A 21,307-nucleotide genomic window follows, 5' to 3' on the forward strand; every position below is an offset into this window, starting at 1 on the left:
TCAGATTTGTTTCCACTGAGCTGCCACCGAGAACTCCCCTCATCAACTTTCTTGACTACATTCTCATAGGGACATAATGTCTATAATCTGAATTTCAAGCATTCTTCTGCAGCAAGAACTTTTTTTTTTTTTTGTCTTTTTGCCATTTTCTTGGACCGAACCCACAGCATATGGAGGTTCCCAGACTAGAGGGTCCAATTGGAGCTGTAGCCGCTGGCCCATGCCAGAGCCACAGCCACATGGAATCCGAGCCGCATCTGCGACCTACACCACAGCTCACGCAACGCCGGATCCTTAACCCACTGAGTGAGGCCAGGGATCGAACCCACAACCTCATGGTTCCTAGTCGGATTCGTTAACCACTGAGCCACGACGGGAACTCCTGCAGCAATAACTTTTTATCTTCTCTTTCCAGGATCTCCTCCTATCTTTTAGTTTCCACCCAACTGTAACCATTTATCAACCAACCACTGCTTCCCACCCTCTGATGCTTCTGGCAATGCACGTGTGATTTTTTTCAATTAAAAACATGTCTTCATCAATACTATGGTGCAACTCTCTGAGTCTACGACAGAAAAGGAAAGAAAAATGCTCATTTACCCTGTGTCTCAATAAATCCGGGGGAAAGAAAAATGATCACTGCCCTTTATCACTATGAAATGATCCAGTGTATCCATTATTATTCATTGTTTCTTACGATCTACTTTGTCTAATAGGGTTATAGCCCTGTTAGTTTTCTGGTGTTCCTGTTTGCACAGTGTAGCTGTTCCTTCCTTTTACGTCCAGCCTATTTGTATCCTAATATTTAAAGTGTAACCTTTTTTTTTTTAATTTTTTTTTCTTTTAAGCCTGTACATGTGGCCTATGGGAAGTTCCCAGGCTAGGGGTCAAAACAGGATCAGAGCCACCTCTGTGACCTTCAAGCATAACTGCACACAATAGAGTTACTGGAGTTTCCTTTCCATGTGGCAGTCTTTGTGTTTTCCCTGGAAATGGGCACAAGAAAGTGCTTCTGATGTGCAGATCAACATTTTAGTTCCTCCTGGGGTTGCTGGTTACATTGCAGTAATTTCTTTCTGAAAATTCATCTTGCTGCACTGTGTATGAAGGCTGCACTTTTCTGTAAGTATGTTACACACTGAAAAGCTTACTTAGGAGTTCCTGATGTGGCACAGTGGGTTAAGGATCTGGCGTTGTCCCTGTGATGGCTTGGGTGGCTGGTTGGTGAGGGTTTGATCCCTGGCCAAGGGAATTTTCACGTGCCTCCAGCGCAACCAAAAGAAAATTTAAAAAGAAAGAAAGAAAAAGAAATGCTTACTTAACATTATATATCATTAAAGTCACCATGTCTAGAGTTCTCTGAAGGCGCAGTTGTATAAGGAACCAGGGCTGTCACAGCAACAGCATGGGTCACTGCGGGGGTGTGGGTTTGATCCCTGCCCCAGGAATTTCCAACTACAGTTGGCTTGGTCAAAAAAAAAAAAAAGGCTTTGTCCACTGGTGATACATACAGGGCACTAAATACATCCCATCTTCACCCTCCATAGAGGCTCCCAGTGTGCCTTGAACCAGAAGAAACCTCCCATGTTTGGAGGGAACCATGCAGCATCTACTTCCTGTGGTTAAGAGGATTCAGCACTAGGGGTGTGTTCATGCAGAGTCTGGGAGGTAGAGGCTGGTGGCTGTGGATCCCTCTTCTCCTCCAGGCTGTGTCGGATCCCATATCCAAAGTATATGGCAAATCCTAGCAGGGAAATGAGACCATGAGAAGAAAACTAGGTGCCGACCCCACTTACAAATGCCCAACAGGCCTCCTGTTAGGCATCTGACACAGTTTGTAGGAAGGGGATTGGGTTCAGCCATTTAAGACGCCTCCTTATCCCAAAAAACCACTTACCAACAGCATTCCAGATGCCAAACTCGGCCCAAATCACAGAGGACAGCTGCATCATCAGGTAGACATTCACAAAGATGCTCAGCACTGGGAGGACGGGCAGAGCAGGGACCTGGGGGCAAAACCAGTGACTCCCTGAACACAGCACCCACAGCTGAGAGGGAGGACCCTCCCCCACGTGGGTGGGGAGACCCCAGTGCTCCTCAGGCTGTGCATGCAGGGCCCACTAAGACTGAGGGGTGTGGGGGAAGCACTGGGTGGGACCAGGGAAGGTCCATTGGCTTGAGCAAGTCCCCCCTTCCCTGGTCCAGCAAAGGAGGCTTCACCTCAAAGCATGCTGACTTCAGCCCCTCAGCCTGGACAGCTGGGCACATAAGGTCACCTACCCTGAAGGGAAGAGGAGAGGGGTTCTGGGGCTGCCTCCAAATGATGGCAGTGATCCCCGCAATGAGCAGCAGCAGCAGCACAGCCCCTGCTGTGAACCCGGGGTCTCCAGAGAACACTTGGCTGGGCCACAGGGCCAGAAGCAGGCTCAGGATGGTCAGCAGGAGAACTGCACGGGTCAAGGGGGAGGACAGCAGGCTCAACTCCAGAGGCCAAATGGGCCAAGACCTCGGGTCACCCCTCCCCCACACTGCCCACCCCAGGAAGGGCCATCACATCTGCAAGACTCCTCAGCTGCCAGCCTGCCCACTCCCTGCCCATCCTGTCCATCTCAGAAGGTGACCAAAGAGAAGTCCCCAGGCTCACCCAGCAGGAAGGCGCATCCACAGACAATCTGGCCAGATTTCCGAGTGGGGGTGGTACTGATAGGGTTACACAGACTCTTTAGAGGGTTTGAGGTTCCTGCTTCTGGTGCAGATTCCAAAGGACTTTCTTCAACGACAGGACCCATCTCAGTTTTATCCTCTGTTCTCTTGTTCTTGCTGAAATTCTGGTGTGGCTGATACCTGCATTAGAGGTATAAAGGCAATATTACCAGCAGCCCCTACTCACCTAACAACACACAGCCTTCTTCATCTGCTTAAGCCCGGCTGGACATTTAGAAGAAATAAGAGGATTACCTTCCCATCGGTCCCCACGAGTCCCAGACCCCCAGTCAAGGTGCATTGGAGTCTCACCTGAGGACAAGGACAGAAAAAGCCACGAGGGTGTAAGACAGCAGAGTTCCGATGGACATGAGGTCCACAAGATCCGTGAAGTTGAAGAGTAAGGCCATGACCCCTAGAAGGAGGGCACACACAAGGTGGGAGGAGGGAATGAGAAACCACTGGAAATACCCAAGTGAAGGAAACTGATCAAAGAAAGGCGTGGGTGTTGCTTTTCACCTGCAAGAATTCCCGCGGCCATGATGGACTTGACCCGGTTGTGTGCGCAGGCGTGGATCCGGGTCAGTCCCCGGAAAAGGAGCCCGTCCTCTGCCATTTCATAGATCAGCTTCGGCATCCTGCACACGGCGCTGTGGAGTCTGGAGGAGAAGATGGAAACAGGCGTGAGGACATGGAGAAGGAGGACGGACCGGGGCTTCTGCTCCCCAGCCTACGAGGCATAAGGCGTCTTCCCCTCTTGCCTCTCAATCCCAAGCACTGGGATAGCTGAGCCTCTGACAGTAGCTGGGAGCAAGCTTTGACACTCACCTGGATGTCAGGGCACAGAGGGTGCCAACAGCCACGACATATCCTGCCAGAGCCCCCCAGCTGTGGAGAATAGCTTGTGGCAAGGGGTTGTAAGGGTGAATCTGGTAATAGGGCACCATGAGAGTGACAGCTGCTGAGACCCCAAAATATGCCAAAAAGCAGACGAAGAGTGAGATCACGATGCCCAAGGGGATGGAACGATGAGGAGTTAGAGCTTCTTCCCCTGCAGGACGGGTGGATGTCTTAGGTCAGGAAAACACGCTGGGGGTGAAAGCATAAAATCTCTTTCCTCTTGCACCTGTAAGAGCAGGCTACCCTTCTACCCACCCCTATGCCCGAGAGCTGCCCAGTATGTGTCCAAACCCGTGATGGGACCCACAGTGACCACGTTACCTTTAGTGGCAATGATATGAACACCAAAAAATATGTAGAAGCATAAAGCTGCTCCACGGAGAATCCCTTCAAAGCCAAAAGGTGCAAACCCTCCAGAACCCAGAGGGCCCAGCCTATGAGAGAAGGGATGAGGAAGAATGCGGGGGAGGCTGTTCAGACATGGCTCCTGGACTCGTCCATTAATACCCTGAGTCCTGGGCTCCAGGACCCTCATCACCAGGTCAACCTCCCAAATCTCTCTAGTCCTCCGCTATATTCCCAGCTCTGCCTCCCACCCCCCCGAGCATTCCTATGGCCAAGAGGACGCTCCTAACCTAGAGGTGTCATTGGATCCAGCTGTGGCCAGTGTGTAGTCCTGTTCTGTGAGCTGCCAGTTGTGCAGATCTCCCTTCATGAAGCCAGAGAGGATGATGAGGCTGAGCACCAAAAGGCTCAAGCCTGTGGACACTTTGGTGACCAGGGCTGACTCATGAACGCCCAGAACCAGTACTGCGAAAAAGATTGCTTATGAAACACTCAAATATCCAAATCCATAGAGACAGAAAGCAGAATGGTGGTTGCCAGGGACTGGAGGGTGGGTGGTGGTGGACAGATGGACAGTGACGTTCACGACCAGGGGCTGGAGGGTGGGTGGTGGTGGACAGATGGACAGTGACGTTCATGACTAGAGGGTTTCCTTTGGGGGCAATGGAAAGACTCGCAACTAGAGGGAGGTGATGGCTGCACAACATTTTGAATGAACTAAGGGCAACTGAATTGTATACTGGAAGATGGTTGTTTGTGACCATCATCTCACAATCCCATCAAATTATCAGGTAGTATACCTTAAATGTATACAGCATTGTTTGTCATTTATATCTCAATAAAACTGGAAAAATTATTAAAATGGTTAATTTTATGCTATGCAAATATCCTCTCAAAGAAAAAAACATTTTTTGGAGTTCCTGTCATGGCTCGGCAGTTAACAAACCCAACTAGTATCCGTGAGGATGCAGGTTCGATCCCTGGCCTCACTCAGTGGGTTAAGGATCTGGTGTTGCCGTGAGCTGTGGTATAAGTTGCAACAGCAGCTTGAATCTGGCGTTGCTGTGGCTGTGGTGTAAGCCGGTGGCTACAGCTCCGATTGGACCCCTAGCCTGGCAACCTCCATATGCTCCTGGTGCAGCCCTAAAAAGACAGAAAAAAAAACCCCACAAAAAACGAAACCCCAAAACAACAACAACAACAACAAAACCCAACCAAAAACCCCCCATCTTTTGAAGTTCACACTGTGGTGTAATGGGATAGGTAGGAAGCACTTTTGGTCTCTGGTCAGGTACAGTGGGTGAAATTTTGACCTTGCCACAGCTGTGGGGAAGGTTGCAAGTGCAGCTTGAATCTGATCCCTGACCAGGGAACTCCATCTGCTGCAGGGCAGCCAAAAAGGAAACACACACACACACACACACACACACACACACACACACTACCTTTGGTCTAAGCACAGGGAAGGAAACTTGTTGGTCTAAGAAAATGATTCTCAGCTGGGGCTACTTTCAATCTGCAAGGGACAATGGCAATGTCTGGAGACATCACATCTTCATTATCACAGTTTGGGGAGTGGATGTCCCTGGGATCTAATGACAAAGGTCAGGGATGCTACTCAATACTCAACACTTTTTGAAAAAGCAACACAACCCAAAACGCACAGGACAGCTCTAGACACCAAAGAATAATGAGCCCCAAATGTCAACAGTGCCAAGAGTGGGGAACAACGGTCTATGTCTTGCCTTCTGGTCTCTCATAGCACAGACCTTTCCTTCCACTCCTCATCCCCCCACCATTTTTCTACCCCAAGCCTTTTCCACCCCAGCTCCCCTTTCACACCCCCCTCTTCCCATCCCATCTCTGACCCCTCCTCACCAGTCATCAGCAGCACCAGACCCAGGGCAAAAACGTCGGCATACGTGGCCAGAAAAGAAGGCATGTGTAGAGGGAAAGCTTCCTGTAACACTTGAGAGATGTGGTTCCCAATCAGTCTGTCAAAGATGTAGCTCCAGGCCTTGGCCACACGGGCGGTACCTGCATCACAGAAGAAAGAACATCCATAGACAAACATAACTGATGTTCCACAGGATGTATTTAAAAAAAAAAAACAGTAGACAAAACACCCCATCTCAAAGAGTTTCTTTTCATGGCCTGGGGAGAGTAAACCCAGGAGGGTCCCAAAAATTCAATTATCTAATATATTAGGAGGAGAACAACGTTATGCAAGAAAAGAACACGGAAAAGTAGAACAAAGAGAGCTGGGATGGGGGCTGAAATTTTCCATCTCGTGGTAAAAGAAAATCCCATGAAGGCAACAGCTGAACAAAGCCTTGCACATGGTGAGGGGTGAGCCTGTGGGACCTGCCTCCCTCTCACCCACTCCCTGCACTTCCCTCTCCTTCTGGGTTCTTGGTCCATCATTTAAGGAAAAGCAGGGTAGAGCTGAGTAGAATGAAGTCGTGGGGCTTTCCCGACACTGTTACCCACTTGTCTCCACAAGGTCAATAACAACATCTCATGAACCACTGCAGACCTCAATCCCTCAAGATGGTTTCCCAGTCTTAAACCCCGTGCCATTCCCTTCCCATCATCTCACCGATGACCAAGGACAGTATGGAGTTCCAGCCAGTGATGAAGGCATGCAGTTGTCCCATGGTGACATAGCTGTAGAAATACACGGAACCAGAGCGTGCTACCTGGGCCCCCAGCTCTGCATAGTAGAGCCCAGACAGCATAGTAGACAGACCGGCCACCAAGAAGCAGATGATGGTTGCTGGTCCAGCTATGAACTTGGCCACTTTACCAGCCAGGATGTACACACCAGGTCTCAGGATCCGGCCCACGCCCAACACCACCAGGTCGAAGGTGTTCAGATGAGCCACGTGACTCTCAGACTCCTCCCTGGGCTTCAGTGGCCGCCTGCGGACCAGCTTCTCCCCAAATAGGTGAACATACTGACCCAGCATCCCAGACATATTGAGGAGGCTATGACCTGCAGAGAAAACAAGTAGTCCTCATGTCATAAGCCCTGTATAAGGGTCATCTTTACTATTGTTTGAGCACAAGTCAAAAGATGAGTCTTAGAATCCAGGCACTGATCCAATCCCCACATCTTCTTATACAAACACTAAAGCTCCCAGCTCCTGCTTTCATCTGGAAAATGGGTCTTCCCACCCTCAGGCTGAGCCAGGCTGACCCAGCTGCACCCTGCGATGGCAGAGGTCTCTTTAGGAGCCGCTGGACCCCGCACCCAGTCTCCTCCAGGGGAGGGGATACCCAAGACTTACTGGATCCTGGGGGCAGAGCCTGGAGCAGGGATAAGTCAGGGAGGCTGAGGTTAAACTGTGTGGGGCTGGAGCTGCCTCCTCTCCAAAGGGGGAAGCAGGGAGTCCCTGAGCCCCAAGGACAAGGCTTAACCCCTGGGTTGTTGGGTGGGGCTGGGGCTGGGTGGGTGGGAGCATCTGGAGTGTTGCTATCAGCCCTTGACAGGTCTGTAGTTACCCTCAGGGCATGGTTTTAAGATTCTTTCTTTCTTTCTTTCTTTCTTTCTTTCTTTCTTTCTTTCTTTCTTTCTTTCTTTCTTTCTTTCTTTCTTTCTTTCTTTCTTTCTTTCTTTCTTTCCTTCTTGGCCACATTTGAAGCACATGGATTCCCAGCCTAGAGGTCAAATCAGAGCTGTAGATGCTGGCCACAGACACGCCAGCTCCAAGCCACCTCTGCGACCTATACCACAGGTGAGGACAACGACGGATCCTTAACTCACTAGGCGAGACTGGGGATGGAACCTGTGTCCTCATGGATGCCAGTCAGGTTTGTTTCCACTGAGCCACGATGGGAACTCCAGAGATGTTATTTCTTGTGGCAAAACGCACATAACATAAAATTGACCACTTTAATAACTGTAGGTGTCCAGTTCAGTTAAGTATGTTGACATTTTGTGCCACCAAACTCCAGAACTTTCTGCATCTTGCAAAACCGAGACTCTGTACCCACTCGCCAGCAATGACCCTTCTCCTTTCCCGATTCCTGGCCATCCCCATCCTCCTTTCTGTCTCCATGAATCTGACCCCTCCAGGTGCTTCGTTGAAGTGGAAACATTCCATATTTGTCCTTTCTTGTCAGGCTTATTTTATTTTATTATTATTTTTTGTCTTTTTTTTTTTTTTTTTTTTTTTTTGTCTTTTTGCCTTTTCAAGGGCTGCTCCTGCGCATATGGAGGTTCCCAGGCTAGGGGTCCAATTGGAGCTGTAGCCACTGGCCTATGCTAGAGCCACAGCTTCACGGGATCCGAGCCGTGTCTACAACCTACACCGAAGCTCATGGCAACGCCAGATCCTTAACCCACTGAGCAAGGCCAGGGATGGAACCCGAAACCTCATGGTTCCTAGTCGGATTCGTTAACCACTGAGCCACGACGGAACTTCAAGTCAGTCTTATTTTATTTACTACATTATCAAATAGGTTCATCCATGTTGTAGCATGTGTTAGAATTGCCTTCCTTTTTTAATGCTGAATAATACTCTATCATTTGCACATATGATGTTTGGCTTATCCATTCTTTGGTCGGTGGGCACGTGGGCTGCTCCACGTTTTAGCTCATGTGACTTAACGCTACTCTAAACGTGAATGTACAAGTGTCTCTTCCAGGGTGTGCTTTCAGGTCTTTCGGGAAGATCCTCAGCAGAGGAATTGCTGGGCCACATGGCTCTAAGACTTGCCAAGGCTGGTGATGGAGAAGGTGTTCACATACTGAGGTGTGGGGACGTCAGGGTGGCTGGTACAGGCTTCAGCCTGAACGTTGTGTGCAGCTACGATAGCCGGTCAGACCCTCACGGCACATCTGCTCTCACCACTGAGGTCAAGGAGGTCTGTTTGGAGGATAAGGATGAACAACTCCTGGCTTATGGGCTCCATGGCAACACTCATTCGAAGATAAGGTTTCCTTCCCACCCAGACCCAAGGGTCCCGCTGTCTCGCTGTCTGTGGAATAAATGTGTCTTTTTTGAAATCCTGAAGGAACCTACCTGGTCATGGTTGATGTCTGACCTATATTTTAATAAGGTAGAAGAGTATGCTGAAAACGATGCTTCAATGGAGCAGATCCTCAGAGCTACTGGAAGGCTGTCTCCCCTGCTATGGTCCTCAGTTTGACTCAAATAAATATCTTTCCCTTTTTTTTTTTTTTTTTTTTTTTTTGGCTGCACCTGTGACATGTGGAAGGTCGTGGATCAAAGCAGAGATAAGGAGTGAAAATTCCAGATCCTTAACCCCCTGTACCACAAGAGAACTCCAGCTTTTTCCTATTCTTCTTTTATTGTTTGTGGATTATTTCTGTGGACACATGATTTCATTTGATCATCAAGGACCCAGAGAAGCAGGGGCTGTAAGACTGGGGACCCCACTCACATCCCTGCTCCCTCCCAGTCTTCTTACTCTACTCAACTCTCCACAGTCTGCACGTGGCCTGAGACGCTCCAGGGTGGGCAACCCCCAAGCCCAGCTGCACCCCACCCAGGAGAAGGGGAGCTTAAAACCTCTGCTGTGAAGTCAGGCAATGAAAGCATTCAACAAGCATCCTGCCTGCACCCAGCCTTGCAGGAAGGGAGGGAGGAGACAAAGGGGAGGGTGACCTGGGCCCCTTCTCCAAGCAGCTCTGTTTGCTGGAGAAGAGCTGAGCACACAGGCAGAGCAGGGGACCTGGATGTCAGAGCAGAGGAGCCCCGCTCCTCAGGGAAGGAAGCCCAGGAGCAGGAAGTGGAGAGGGGCAGGGTGGTGGTGGCGGCAGGGGAATGGCAGGTGGAGGTGAAGGGGTGACAAGACCATGACACGCATCAAGTGACACTGAGCACAAACTATCAAAAGGGACTTACATGGACCTGGAGAACAGACTTGTGGCTGCCCAGGACGTGGGGCCGGGGGGTGGAGAGGGAGGGAGTGGGAGGGATCGGGAGCTCGGGGTTATTGGATGCAACTTGGAAAGGATTTACAATGAGATCCTGCTGAGTAGCATTGAGAACTATGTCTAGATACTTATATCGCAACAGAACGAAGGGTGGAAAAAAAATGTATACATGTAAGTGTAACTTGGTCCCCATGCTGTACAGCGGAAAAGAAACAAACAAACAGAACCAAAAAAAAACAAAAGGGACTTAATGTAGCAGTAGACTCTTATATTAACTTAAACAAATAGTAGGTGATTTAAAATATGTAGGAGTTCCTGCTGTGGGGCAGCAAGTTCACGGGATCAACTGTCTCTCTGCAATGCCAGGACACAGGTTTGATTCTCAACCCAGCACAGTGGCTTAAAGGACCGGGCATTGCCACAGGGTAAGTCACAGCTATGGCTCCGTTCTGATCCCTGGCCTGGGAACTTCCAGGTGCCAGGGGGCAGCCAAAAAAGAAAAAGAAAAAAAAATACTGTTAAGTTTTTGGACTTCCCTGGTGGCTTAATGAATTAAGTCACTGCTGTGATGCTGGACACTGCTGTGGCATGGGTTAGATATCTGGCTGGGGAACTTCTGCATGCTGCAGGCATGGCCAAAATAAATATTGCAGGGAGTTCCCATCATGGCACAGTGGAAACAAACCCAACTAGGAACCTTGAGGTTGCAGGTTTGATCCCTGGCCTCTCTCAATGGATTAAGGATCTGGCGTTGCTGTGAGCTATGATGTAGGTTGCAGACGAGGCTTGGATCTGGCATGGCTGCGGCTGTGGTGTAGGCCTGCAGCTGTAGCTCCAATTAGACCCTGAGCCTGGGAACCTCCATATGCCATGAGTGTGGCCCTAAAAAGAAAAAAAAATAATAAATATTTTAATTTTTTTAAAGAAGCGCCTTCCATGGAAGATGGAATGAGTGGCTTAAGATGTTGAGAGTTTTAGTTCTATTTTTTTTGTTTTTTTTTTTCCCCTCATGGCTGAGTAGTTGTTTCTTTTTCTTTTTTCTTTTCTTTTCTTTTTTTTTTTTGTGGTGCCTCTACTGGCATGTGGAAGTTCCTGGGCCAGGGATCAAACCCACACCACAGCAGTAACTCCAGCAGTGAGAGTTCTGGATCCTTAACCCACTGTGCCACAGGAGAACCCTATGAGTATCTATTTCTTGTGTGCAGCTTAGTAGTTTTATTTCTCCCTCTGGTTTCTGGGTATATTGTGATACATTCTCTGAGAAAATGCATCTTGGTGTTGCACAGTTATGAAGCATACTTATGTGTATGTATCTTATGCTTTTAAAAGTTTACCTAAAATTGTACAACAGAAAGTCATTTTGTCCTCTGGAATAATTACAGGGCTGTAGATGCATCCCGCCTTCACACCCCTCAGAGACTCCCAGTGTCCCTTGAACCACAAGACACCTCCCGTGTTTGGAGGGAAACACACAGCATCTATTTCCTGTGGTTAAGAGGATTCAGCACCAGGGGTGTGTTCACGCAGACTCTGGGAGGTGGAGGCTGGTGGCTGTGGATCCCTCTTCTCCTCCGGGCTGTGTCGGATCCCATATCCAAAGTATATGGCCAGTCCTAGCAGGGAAATGAGACCATGAGAAGGAAACCAGGTGCTGTCCCCACTTACGAATGCCCAGCAGGCCTCCTATTAGGGCATCTGACACAGATTGTGAGGAGAAGGATTAGGGAAGGGGTTGAGTTCAGGGATCCAAGAGGCCTCTTCATCCCAGAAAGCCACTCACCAAGGGCATTCCAGATGCCAAACTGGGCCCAAATCACAGAGGACATCTGCATCATCAGGTAGACATTCACAAAGATGCTCAGCACTGGGAGGACGGGCAGAGCAGGGACCTGGGGCAAAGTCAGTGACTCCCTGAACACAGCACCCATGTCAGAGAGGGAGGCCCCTCCCCAACGTGGGCAGGGAGACCCCAGTGCTCCTCAGGCTGTGCAGGCAGGGCCCACTGAGACGGGGGTGGGGGAGAAGCACTGGGTGGGACCAGGGAAGGTCCATTGGCTTGAGCAAGTCTCCCGTTCCCTAGTTCAGCAAAGGGGGCTTCACCTCAAAGAATGCCGACTTCGGCCCCTCAGGCTGGACACCTGGGCACATAAGGTCACCTACCCTGAAGGGAAGAGGAGAGGGGTTCTGGGGCTGCCTCCAAATGATGGCGGTGATCCCAGCAATGAGCAGCAGCAGCAGCACAGCCCCTGCTGTGAACCCGGGGTCTCCAGAGAACACTTGGCTGGGCCACAGGGCCAGAAGCAGGCTCAGGATGGTCAGCAGGAGAACTGCACGGGTCAAGGGGGAGGACAGCAGGCTCAACTCCAGAGGCCAAATGGGCCAAGACCTCAGGTCACCCCTCCCCCACACTGCCCACCCCAGGAAGATGCCATCACATCTGCAAGACTCCTCAGCTGCCAGCACACCCACTCCCTGCCCATCCTGTCCATCTCAGAAGATGACCAAAGAGAAGTCTCCATGCTCACCCAGCAGAAAGGCACATCCATAGACAATCTGGCCAGATTTCCGAGTGGGGGTGGGGCTGATAGGGTTACACAGACTCTTTAGAGGGTTTGAGGTTCCTGATTCATGTTCAGATGTCAGAGAAATTTCATCCTGTGCACACATCTCAAGTCCATCCTCAGTTTTCTCATTCTTGATTAAATTCTGGTCTGGCTGGTATCTGATTTAGAGGTATAAAGGTGATATTAACAGCTGCCGCTACTCATCCAACATCACACAGCTTAATCCACTGCTTTTTGCCTTAAGCCTAGCAGGACATTTAGGAAGCAGCATGAAGGCAGAAGGGGATTATCAACTTGTCAGTCTCAAACCAAGACCCCCAGTCAAGGTACAGTGGAGTCTCACCTGAGGACAAGGACAGAAAAAGACACCAGGGAGAAAGCGAGCAGGATCCCGATTGATAATAGGTCCACAAGATCGGATCGTGAAGATCAATGCCATGACCCCTGAAATGGTGATTCAAGTGAGCTGGGGCATGGGAGTGGAAAACCACCGGAAATATCCAAGTGAGGGAAACTGATCGGGGAGCAGTGGGCTTTGTTCACTCACCTGCGAGTATTCCTGCAGTCATGATGGCCAGGAGGGGAGTGCCTGTAAAGGCATGGACCTGGATCAATACCCGAAAGAGGAGCCCATCACGTGCCATTTCACAAATCTGCTGGGATGTGGGGAACATGACACTCTGGTATCTTAAAGACAAAATGGGCACATGTGTGAGGACATGGAGAAGCAGGACAGACCGGGGCTTCTGTTCGTAGGCCACATGGGCTGAGGTGTCTTTCCCTCTTGCCTCTCAATCCCAAGGGCTGGGATACCTGAGACTCTGACAGTAGATGGGGAGAGAGCTGTGACACTGACCTGGATGTCAGAGCACAGAGGATGAGAAAAGCCATGACATATCTAGCAGGGGCCCAACCGACGTGGAGAAAAGCCTGGGGGAAGGGGTTGTCAGGCTGAATCTGGTAATAGGGCACCATGAGGGTGAGCGCCGCCAAAACACTGGAATATGCCAAAAAGCAGATGGAGATTGTGATCATGATGCCCAAGGGGATGGAACGCTGAGGATTTCTGGCTTCTTCCCCTACAGGATGGATGAACGTACTGAGTCAGGAAAACACATTGGAACGAATGTCAAATCCCCTTCCATGTTGACCCCCAAGAGCAGACTTCCTCTAGGCTCAAGGGCAGACCAAGCTTTGCCCAAACCCCTGCTAGGTTACACAGTGACCACGTTACCTTTTGTGGCAATGACCTCAAAGCCAGAAAATGCATAGTAGCAAATAGCTGCTCCTCCGAGAATCCCATCAAAGCCAAAGGGCACAAACCCTCCAGAACCCAGAAGGCCCAGCCTAGGAGAGAGGGAATGAATAAGAAGGTGGGTGAGGTTCAGGCATCTCTACTGGATTTCTCATTTAACACCCCAAGTCTTGGGCTCTAGGACCCCCACCATCGGGATCCGCCACCCCACATCTCTTTAGTCCCCACCATATTCCCAGCTCCCCCTGTTCCCCCAAACCCCATATGCATGACTAGGGCCAAGAGGACCCTCCAAACCTAGAGGTGTCATTGGATCCAGATGCGGCCAGTATGTAGTCCTGTTCTGTGAGCTGCCAGTTGTGCAGGTCTCCCTTAATGAAGCCAGAGAGGATGATGAAGCTGAGCACCAAGAGGTTGATGCCTGTGGAGACTTTGTCAACCAGGGCTGACTCCCGAGCTCCCAGAGCCAGCATTCCTGTGGGAAAGATGGACTATGAAACATGTGATTTAACTCAATCCATAGAGGCAGAAAGCAGACCGTGGTTGCCAAGGACTGAGAATTGGACAGAGGGTGGATGGATGGATGGTGACTGCTCAGTGGGTGATGGAAAGGCTTGGAACTAGATGGAAGAGAAGGTTGCACTACATTGTAATGGATTTTTTTTTCTTTTTTTTAAATGGCCTTACCTGCAGCCTATGGAAGTTCCTGGGCTAGGGGTCTAATTGGAGTTGCAGCTGCCAGCCTACACCACAGCCACAGCAACACCAGATCCGAGGTGCCTCTGCAACCTTCCCTCCAGCCTGAGGCAAGACTGGATCCTTAACCCAGTGAGTGCGGCCAGGGATTGAACCCCCATCCTCACAGACACTATGTTGGGGTCTTAACCCACTGAGCTACAATGGGAACTCCCAACATTTTGATGTATTAATTGCCACTAAATTATACTTTTTTTTTTTTTTTTTTTTTTTTTTTTTTTGCACCGATGACATGTGGAAGTTCTGGGGATGGGGAAGTTCTGCATTTGTGATCTGTGCCACAGATGTGGCAATGCTGGATCCTTAACCTGTTGGGCCACAAGGCAACTTCCAAAGTGTACACTTTTAGGTGGTTAACTTCTAATGGTGTCCATCATTTCACTGCACACAAGTCTATCAAATCATCATACTGTACACCTTATATTTATACTGTGTGTATGTCAATTATATCTTACTCAAGCTAGGGGGAACATTTTAAAAACGGTTGATTTTATTCTATGTCAGTTTCCCCTGAATTAAAGAAAAATCTGTGGTCCCTATATAGAGGAAGGAATTTGTTGGTCAAGTAAATGTTTCTCCAGTGAGACTGATTTTGTCCCCCAAGAGACCCTTGGCAATGCCCAGAGACATTCTGATCGTCACAGTTCGGTAAGTGGGTATCACCAGTATATACTGAGTGAAAGCCAGGGGTGCTATTCAACACGAGACAATGAGTTTGGGGTTTTTTTACTGCACAGAGGGACATTCCCACTGTGGCTCCGTGGGCTAGGAAGACAACATAGCTTCTGTGAGAATGGGGGGTCAATACCTGACTCACTCAGTGGGTTAAGGATCTGGCATCACCAAAGGCTGTGTCATTGGTCACAGATGCAGCTTGGATCCAGAGTTGCTAATGGCTGTGGCGGAGGCTGGCTGTGCATATCTGCTTCAACCCCTAGCCTGGGAACTTCCATATGCTGTGGGTACAGCCCTAAAAAGGAAAAAACAAATGTCCAGGACACCCTCCAACCAATGAGTGATCCAGAACAGAATGTCAGGAGTGCCAAGCTTGGGGAACTAGGGTCTATGTTGCCTTCTCTCTCACTGACCATGTTCTGCTTTCCAGACCCGATTCCTCCCCGCACACCCCCGTTTTGCTACGCCAAGCCTTTCCCACCCCAGCTCATCCATTACACACCACTCTTCTCAGCCCATCTCTGACCACCATCTTACCCGTAAGCAGCAGCACGAGGCTCAGGGCAACAAAGTCTAGGTATGTGGGCAGAAAGTAGGGCAAATGCAGAGGGAAATTTTCTCGCAGCACCTGAGAGATGTGATTCCCGATCAGACTGTCAAAGATGAAGCTCCAGGCCCTTGCCCCACTGGCAATACCTGAAGCAGCAGATGAAAAAACAGAAGAACAAACAGTCATCGACACACATATATTGCGCACCTAGGAAGTGCTATGAGATGTGTTTTGGGGGTGACAAAAGAGCTAATCTACGAAAGTTTTGGTTCATGGGAAGGGAGGCCCTGCCCAGAGGATTCACCAAATAGCTCAACTAGTTCATGTGTTCAGAGAAGATCAGTGTTAGGCAAGAAACAACTCTGGGAATTGGGACCAGGAGGGCTGGAAGGAGAGGACTGTGATTTTAAAATGAGGTGTAGGAGTTCCTGCCATGGCTCAGTGGAAACGAATCTGTCTAATATTGATGAGGATGCAGGTTCGATCTCTGGCCTCAGTGGGTTTAGGATCTGGCGTTGCCGTGAGCTGTGGTGTAGGTCACAGATGTGACTTGGATGGTGTGCTACAGTGGCTGTGGTTCGGCTGCGAGTCCAGCTCTGATTTGACCCCTAGCCTGGGACCCTTCCTATGCTGCGGGTGTGGCCCTGAAAAGACAAAACACATACAATAAAATAAAACAAAATGAGGTGTAAGGGGAAATCCCACGAAGACAGCAACTGAGCAAAGCCTTCCAAAGGGTGAGGGATGCTTCTCCCTCATACCCACTCCCTAGGCTTCCCTTTCCTTCTGCTTTCCTGGTCCTTCATTTAAGGAAATCAGGACAGAGCTGAACAGAATGAGGTTGTGGGGTTTTCCTGCCACTATTACCAATTCCCCCCACCTCAAAAGTGGATAACAAAGTGCAGGTGAATGAGGGAAGACCCCAACCCTCACTCCTATTTCTTGTTCTTAAGTCCACACCTCCCCCCACCCACCCAATCATCTCACGGATGAGAGAAGAGAGTATGAAGTTCCAGCCAGTGATGAAGGCACACAGTTGTCCCATTGTCATATAGCTGTAGAAATACATGGAACCAGAGCGTTGTACCCGGGTTCCAAGCTCTGCATAGCAGAGCCCAGACAACACAGAAGACAGGGCGGTCACCAAGAAGGAGATGATGATTGCTGGTCCAGCTATGCTCCTGGCCACTGCACCAGCCAGGATGTACACGCCGACACCCAGGGTACTGCCCAGACCCAGAGCCACCAGGTCGAGGATGTTCAGAGGAGGTGTGGGAATCTCAGACTCCTTCCTGGGCTTCAGCAGCCGCCTGCGCACCAGCTTCCGACCAAATTGGCGAACATACTGACTCAGCATCTCAGATGGAGCTGAGGCTAAGTTCTGCAGAGGAAACAAGACACAAAATCATCCAGGATGTCCAATTACACAGAGCAATGAGGTCACAGGAGCAGGTGGTCAAATCATAGATTGGCCAAGTTCTATTACACAGAGCAATGAGGTCACAGGAGCAGGTGGTCAAATCATAGATTGGCCAAGTTCTCCACCTGAGAGCTTTGGTGTCTAGAAACGTAAAGAAAACTGCAATTATGTTTCAAATTTACCAGAAGGGTTGTTTGAAGAGCAGTGAGGGGGAGAAGAATATATCTCCCCCAAATGCACCACTTTACAGGTGGATTGTTTTGAACTGAAGGCAATTAAGACTCCACAGAATCAGGAACAGCTCTCGCCTCTGCCTTAACTGCTCAAAATAGCTTAGAGAGAATGTCCATGCCCAGAAGAGAGCTTCTACCACAGACAACATTTTATCTCAGAAAGACTTATCTAAATAAAGTGGCAAGCATTTGGTGATCCAGCATTTGCTCTTCCCACCTTCCTGGGTGCAGTCTCCCTCAGCTTTGAAGCCCCAGATCCCCACCCCCTCCGCCTCAGCTCAGAGCTACGTGTAAGCCTCAATGGCCTGACTGCCTTTACGCCTTAGAGTTTTTATGGGAGTCTGGTACATCCCAAATTAAATGCATTCATTTGTCTTATGTCAATTCAATTATTAGGACTTCCCATCATGGCTCAGTGGTGAACAAACCCTACTAGTGTCCATGAGGGTGTGGGTTTGATCCCTGGCCTCCCTCATTGGGTTAAGGATCCGGCGTTTCCGTGAGCTGTGGTGTATTTCGAAGACACGGCTCAGATCTGGCATTGCTAGGGTTGTCATGGAGGACGACCTTTGCAGCTCCGATTTGACCCCTGGTCTGTGAACTTCCATATGCTGCAGGTGTGGCCCTGAGGGGAAAAAATAGTTTTTTAAGGTATAAAAATGGACTTTTCATGACAAACATCATATGTGATCACAGATATGTGGAATCTAGAGAAAATATACAAATGAACGTATTTACAGAACAGAGACTCACGGTCTTTGAAAACAAACTTATGGTTACCAACGGGGATAGGTGGGGGGAGGTTTACAGGGATGGCCTGGGGTTTGAGACTGGGAGGTACACACTGCGGTATATGAAATGATGGCCAATAGGGACCTGCTGTGTAGCACAGGGTACTCTACCGAACAGTCTAGAATGATCTATACGGGAGAGAATCTGAAAAAGAATAGATGTGCGTATGCCTATAACTGAATCACTTTGTTGTACAGCAGAAGTGATCAGAGCAATTTTAAGTCAACTATACTTTGATAAGACTTTTATAAAAGTGGAAAACTTGTTACAAGGAGGAGTGACAGGATTCTCTTTCCCGCTCCACTGAGGCCCGGCAGGTCTCCTCCTCAGCTCTGCTGACCCAGGGCACACACGTTTCTGCCAGGGGTGGGCAGTCTTCTGTCTCTGATATTCCAAAGTGCAAATGGAGCAGTTCGGTTAAGAGCGAGCTAGCTCGCAAAAAGGCAGGGAATCTTGGATTGGAGGCGTGGTTCCGACAACAGCCCCTGTGCCTTTGAACAAGTCGTTTCTCTGGACCTCTGTTTTCTTCTCTTCCAGACAGAGCCGAGGAACCCTCGTGGAGCAGGAATGTCAAAGGGAGCAGCTGCCGCGGATTAAGTACGGGGGTTCCCCCAAAGTCAAAAATGGAATGAACCTATGATCTAGGCATTACCCCTGTGGGTGGATGCCAGGAACATGTTCCCAGAATCCGGGTTCTTGCTCATGGAGCTGAAGAAGGCACTTGGCGAACACACAGGCAGCAAGCGAGCAAAGTCTTTATTACATGAAAGCAAACAGCTCCCAGGACAGGCTGAGAAGGGGAAGAAGGGTCCCCTCTCTATTGTCCTATAGGGACTTTTATCCCTTAAAGATGGGGGTTACCAGCGTGGGGTCCAGAAGGATGTGGTTTTCTCCCCTTGGCCTTGCTCAGTTAGCTGTATCAGTCCTTGTCCAATAGGGGTCTTAGGGGTGGAAAAGTCCCCTAAGTCTCATGCTTGCTTTGCCCTTCTCTTCCCATAGACGGAGTCACGGCGGGTTAGAGGTTAATGCCCATCTGGACAGAGGGACACTCCCTGTGGTATACAAGACCTGTGGGGATGTGACTCCCTGGAGCCCTTAAGCCACCAATGTTCACCCATAGCCACAGCAAAGAATGCATCGAAGCCCATGCTCCCACACTGATGACCTGAGTTATTATTCTGCCTCAGGTGTATACCCCAAAGAACTGAAAATAGGGTTTCAGAGATTTGCAGACTCATGGTCATAGCCCATTATTGGCAGTTGCGGAGGATAGAAGCAAAACCCAAATGTCCACCCATGAAGGAACAGATAAACGGAATATGGTCTATGCATATGATGGTATATTTATTATTCAGCCTTAAAAACCAGAACCCGAACCCAAACCCAAACAGGAATTTGTGCCCCATGCCACCATATGGCAGAACCTTGAGGACATTACACTAAGTGACATAAGCTCGTCCCACATATACACACAGTGCATGATTCCACTCCTGTGAATGCCCTAGACTGTCAAGTTCAGAGGGACTGAAAGCAGAATGGTGGTTTGCCAGGGCTGGGGAAAGACAAAAGTGGAGACTCATTTTTCAAACAGGGACACAGTTTCCATTTTACAAGATTGTAAAGTTTCTTGGAGCTTGGATACACGACAATGTCAATAAATCTAGCATTGCTAAACTGTATACTTAAAAATGGTATGATGGTAGATTTTGTGTTATGTGTATCTTACAACTACATGTAATTGCTGCCCATGATAAATATTAGAGACAGTTTCACGGAGTTGCTGGGTGTAATGAACACAAGACCATGAATCAACACCTGCAACCAAGGAGCCCTTATACACAGAGATCATCATCCATTAAGTCACCTTCCTCTGCCAAGTACCCAAACCAGAGGTTGCTCGTCCTGCCTGCCATACGATCCCTCCGTAGCTTTTAGGCAGACGGCCGGATCACGGGTACCTCAGATGCACAGTCGATGGCCCAGCCTGGTCTATAGCGGAGGGAGAATAAAAAAAAAAAAAAAAAAAAAAAAAAAAACCAGTGGTCCATGTAGCCTAAAGTTTTATATATGCACTCCTTCCTGTTATTTGAAGACCCATACAAACTGAGTCAAAGACCCTCTGGACTTGGACCCCATCACCCCCACTGCCACCCCTTCTCACACAAACACAACAGCTCCCAGCTCCTTCTGCTTTCATGTGCACAATGGGTCTTCCCACTCTCAGGCTGAGCCAGGCTGACCCAGCTGCACCCTGTGATGGCAGAGTCTCTTTAGAAGCCACTGAACCCCACACCCAGTCTCCTCCAGGAGAGGGGATACCCAAGACTTACTGGATCCTTGGAGCAGAGCCTGGAGCAGGGATCGGTCAGGGAGGCTGAGGTTAAGCTGTGTGGGGCTGGAGCTGCCTCCTCTCCAAAGGGGGAATTGGGGAGTCCCTGAGCACCAAGGACAAGGCTTAAACCCTTGGTGGGGTGGGGCTGGGGCTGGGTGGGTGGGAGCTTCTGGAGTGTTGCTATCAGCCCTTGACAGAGTCTGTGGTTACCCTCAGGGCATGGTTCTGGGCTGTCCTTTTTGTGGTAAAATACACAGTCCATAAAGTGGCCATTTTAATCATCTTTAATTGGGCAGTTCATTCATGTTACTACATTCACATTTTGTGCCACCAGACTCGAGAACAGTTTTGCATCTTGCAAAACTGAACCCCTGTACCCACTCAACACCAATGCCCCCTTTTCCTTTCCCAGTTCCTGGCAATCCCCGTTCTACTTTCTGTGCTAGGAACCTGACCCCTCTAGGTGTTGCTTTGAAGGGGACTCATCTAATGTTTGTCCTTTCCTGTCAGGCTTATTTCACTTACTGCCATGCCCACAGCCTTCATCCGTGTTGCAGCGTGTGTTCGATTCTCCCCCTGTTTAATCCTGAGTATGGCGCTGTCATTTCTACTTAGCACCCGGCTTTCCCTCTTCTTGGTCAGTGGGCACTTGGGTTGCTTTCAGGTTTTCGCTATTGTGACTTATGCTTCAGCGAACGGGAGTTTGCAAACATCTCCTGCGGAGTGTGCTGTCGGTTCCTGCCGGTGTATCCTCAGAAGCGGAATTGCTGGACCATGCAGTTCTGAGGGTGCCATGTGGTTGTGGTGGAGATGCTATTCACATCCTGAGGGCTGCCTTATACAGGTTCCGCCTGAATGTTTCTGAACGTACCACAGC

At 49.4% G+C, this 21,307-nt stretch overlaps 2 protein-coding genes across 2 annotated transcripts; both read right to left on the minus strand.

The window, feature by feature from the left end:
• On the minus strand, positions 1,579 to 6,917 carry LOC100524499 (cationic amino acid transporter 3-like). The gene is made up of 12 exons (XM_003127426.5): positions 6,548 to 6,917; positions 5,827 to 5,985; positions 5,391 to 5,393; positions 4,239 to 4,413; positions 3,925 to 4,037; positions 3,532 to 3,754; positions 3,223 to 3,362; positions 3,016 to 3,118; positions 2,645 to 2,844; positions 2,281 to 2,447; positions 1,898 to 2,006; positions 1,579 to 1,744 (listed from the first exon to the last, which is right to left on the minus strand). The coding sequence occupies exons 1-12, from the start codon at positions 6,915 to 6,917 to the stop codon at positions 1,623 to 1,625; spliced, it is 1,884 nt and encodes a 627-aa protein (XP_003127474.3). The 3' UTR covers positions 1,579 to 1,622.
• Positions 11,010 to 20,569, minus strand: LOC100524318 (cationic amino acid transporter 3-like). Its single transcript, XM_013998740.2, is given in 13 exon segments — positions 11,010 to 11,466; positions 11,634 to 11,742; positions 12,014 to 12,180; positions 12,379 to 12,575; positions 12,761 to 12,835; positions 12,837 to 12,861; positions 12,965 to 13,104; positions 13,274 to 13,496; positions 13,652 to 13,764; positions 13,970 to 14,147; positions 15,641 to 15,799; positions 16,641 to 17,034; positions 20,429 to 20,569. Coding segments are annotated over 12 exon segments (1,878 nt in total). The 5' UTR covers positions 17,011 to 17,034; positions 20,429 to 20,569; the 3' UTR covers positions 11,010 to 11,344.

Source organism: Sus scrofa, chromosome 6 (genome assembly GCF_000003025.6).
Source record: "Sus scrofa isolate TJ Tabasco breed Duroc chromosome 6, Sscrofa11.1, whole genome shotgun sequence".
NCBI lineage: Eukaryota > Metazoa > Chordata > Mammalia > Artiodactyla > Suidae > Sus > Sus scrofa.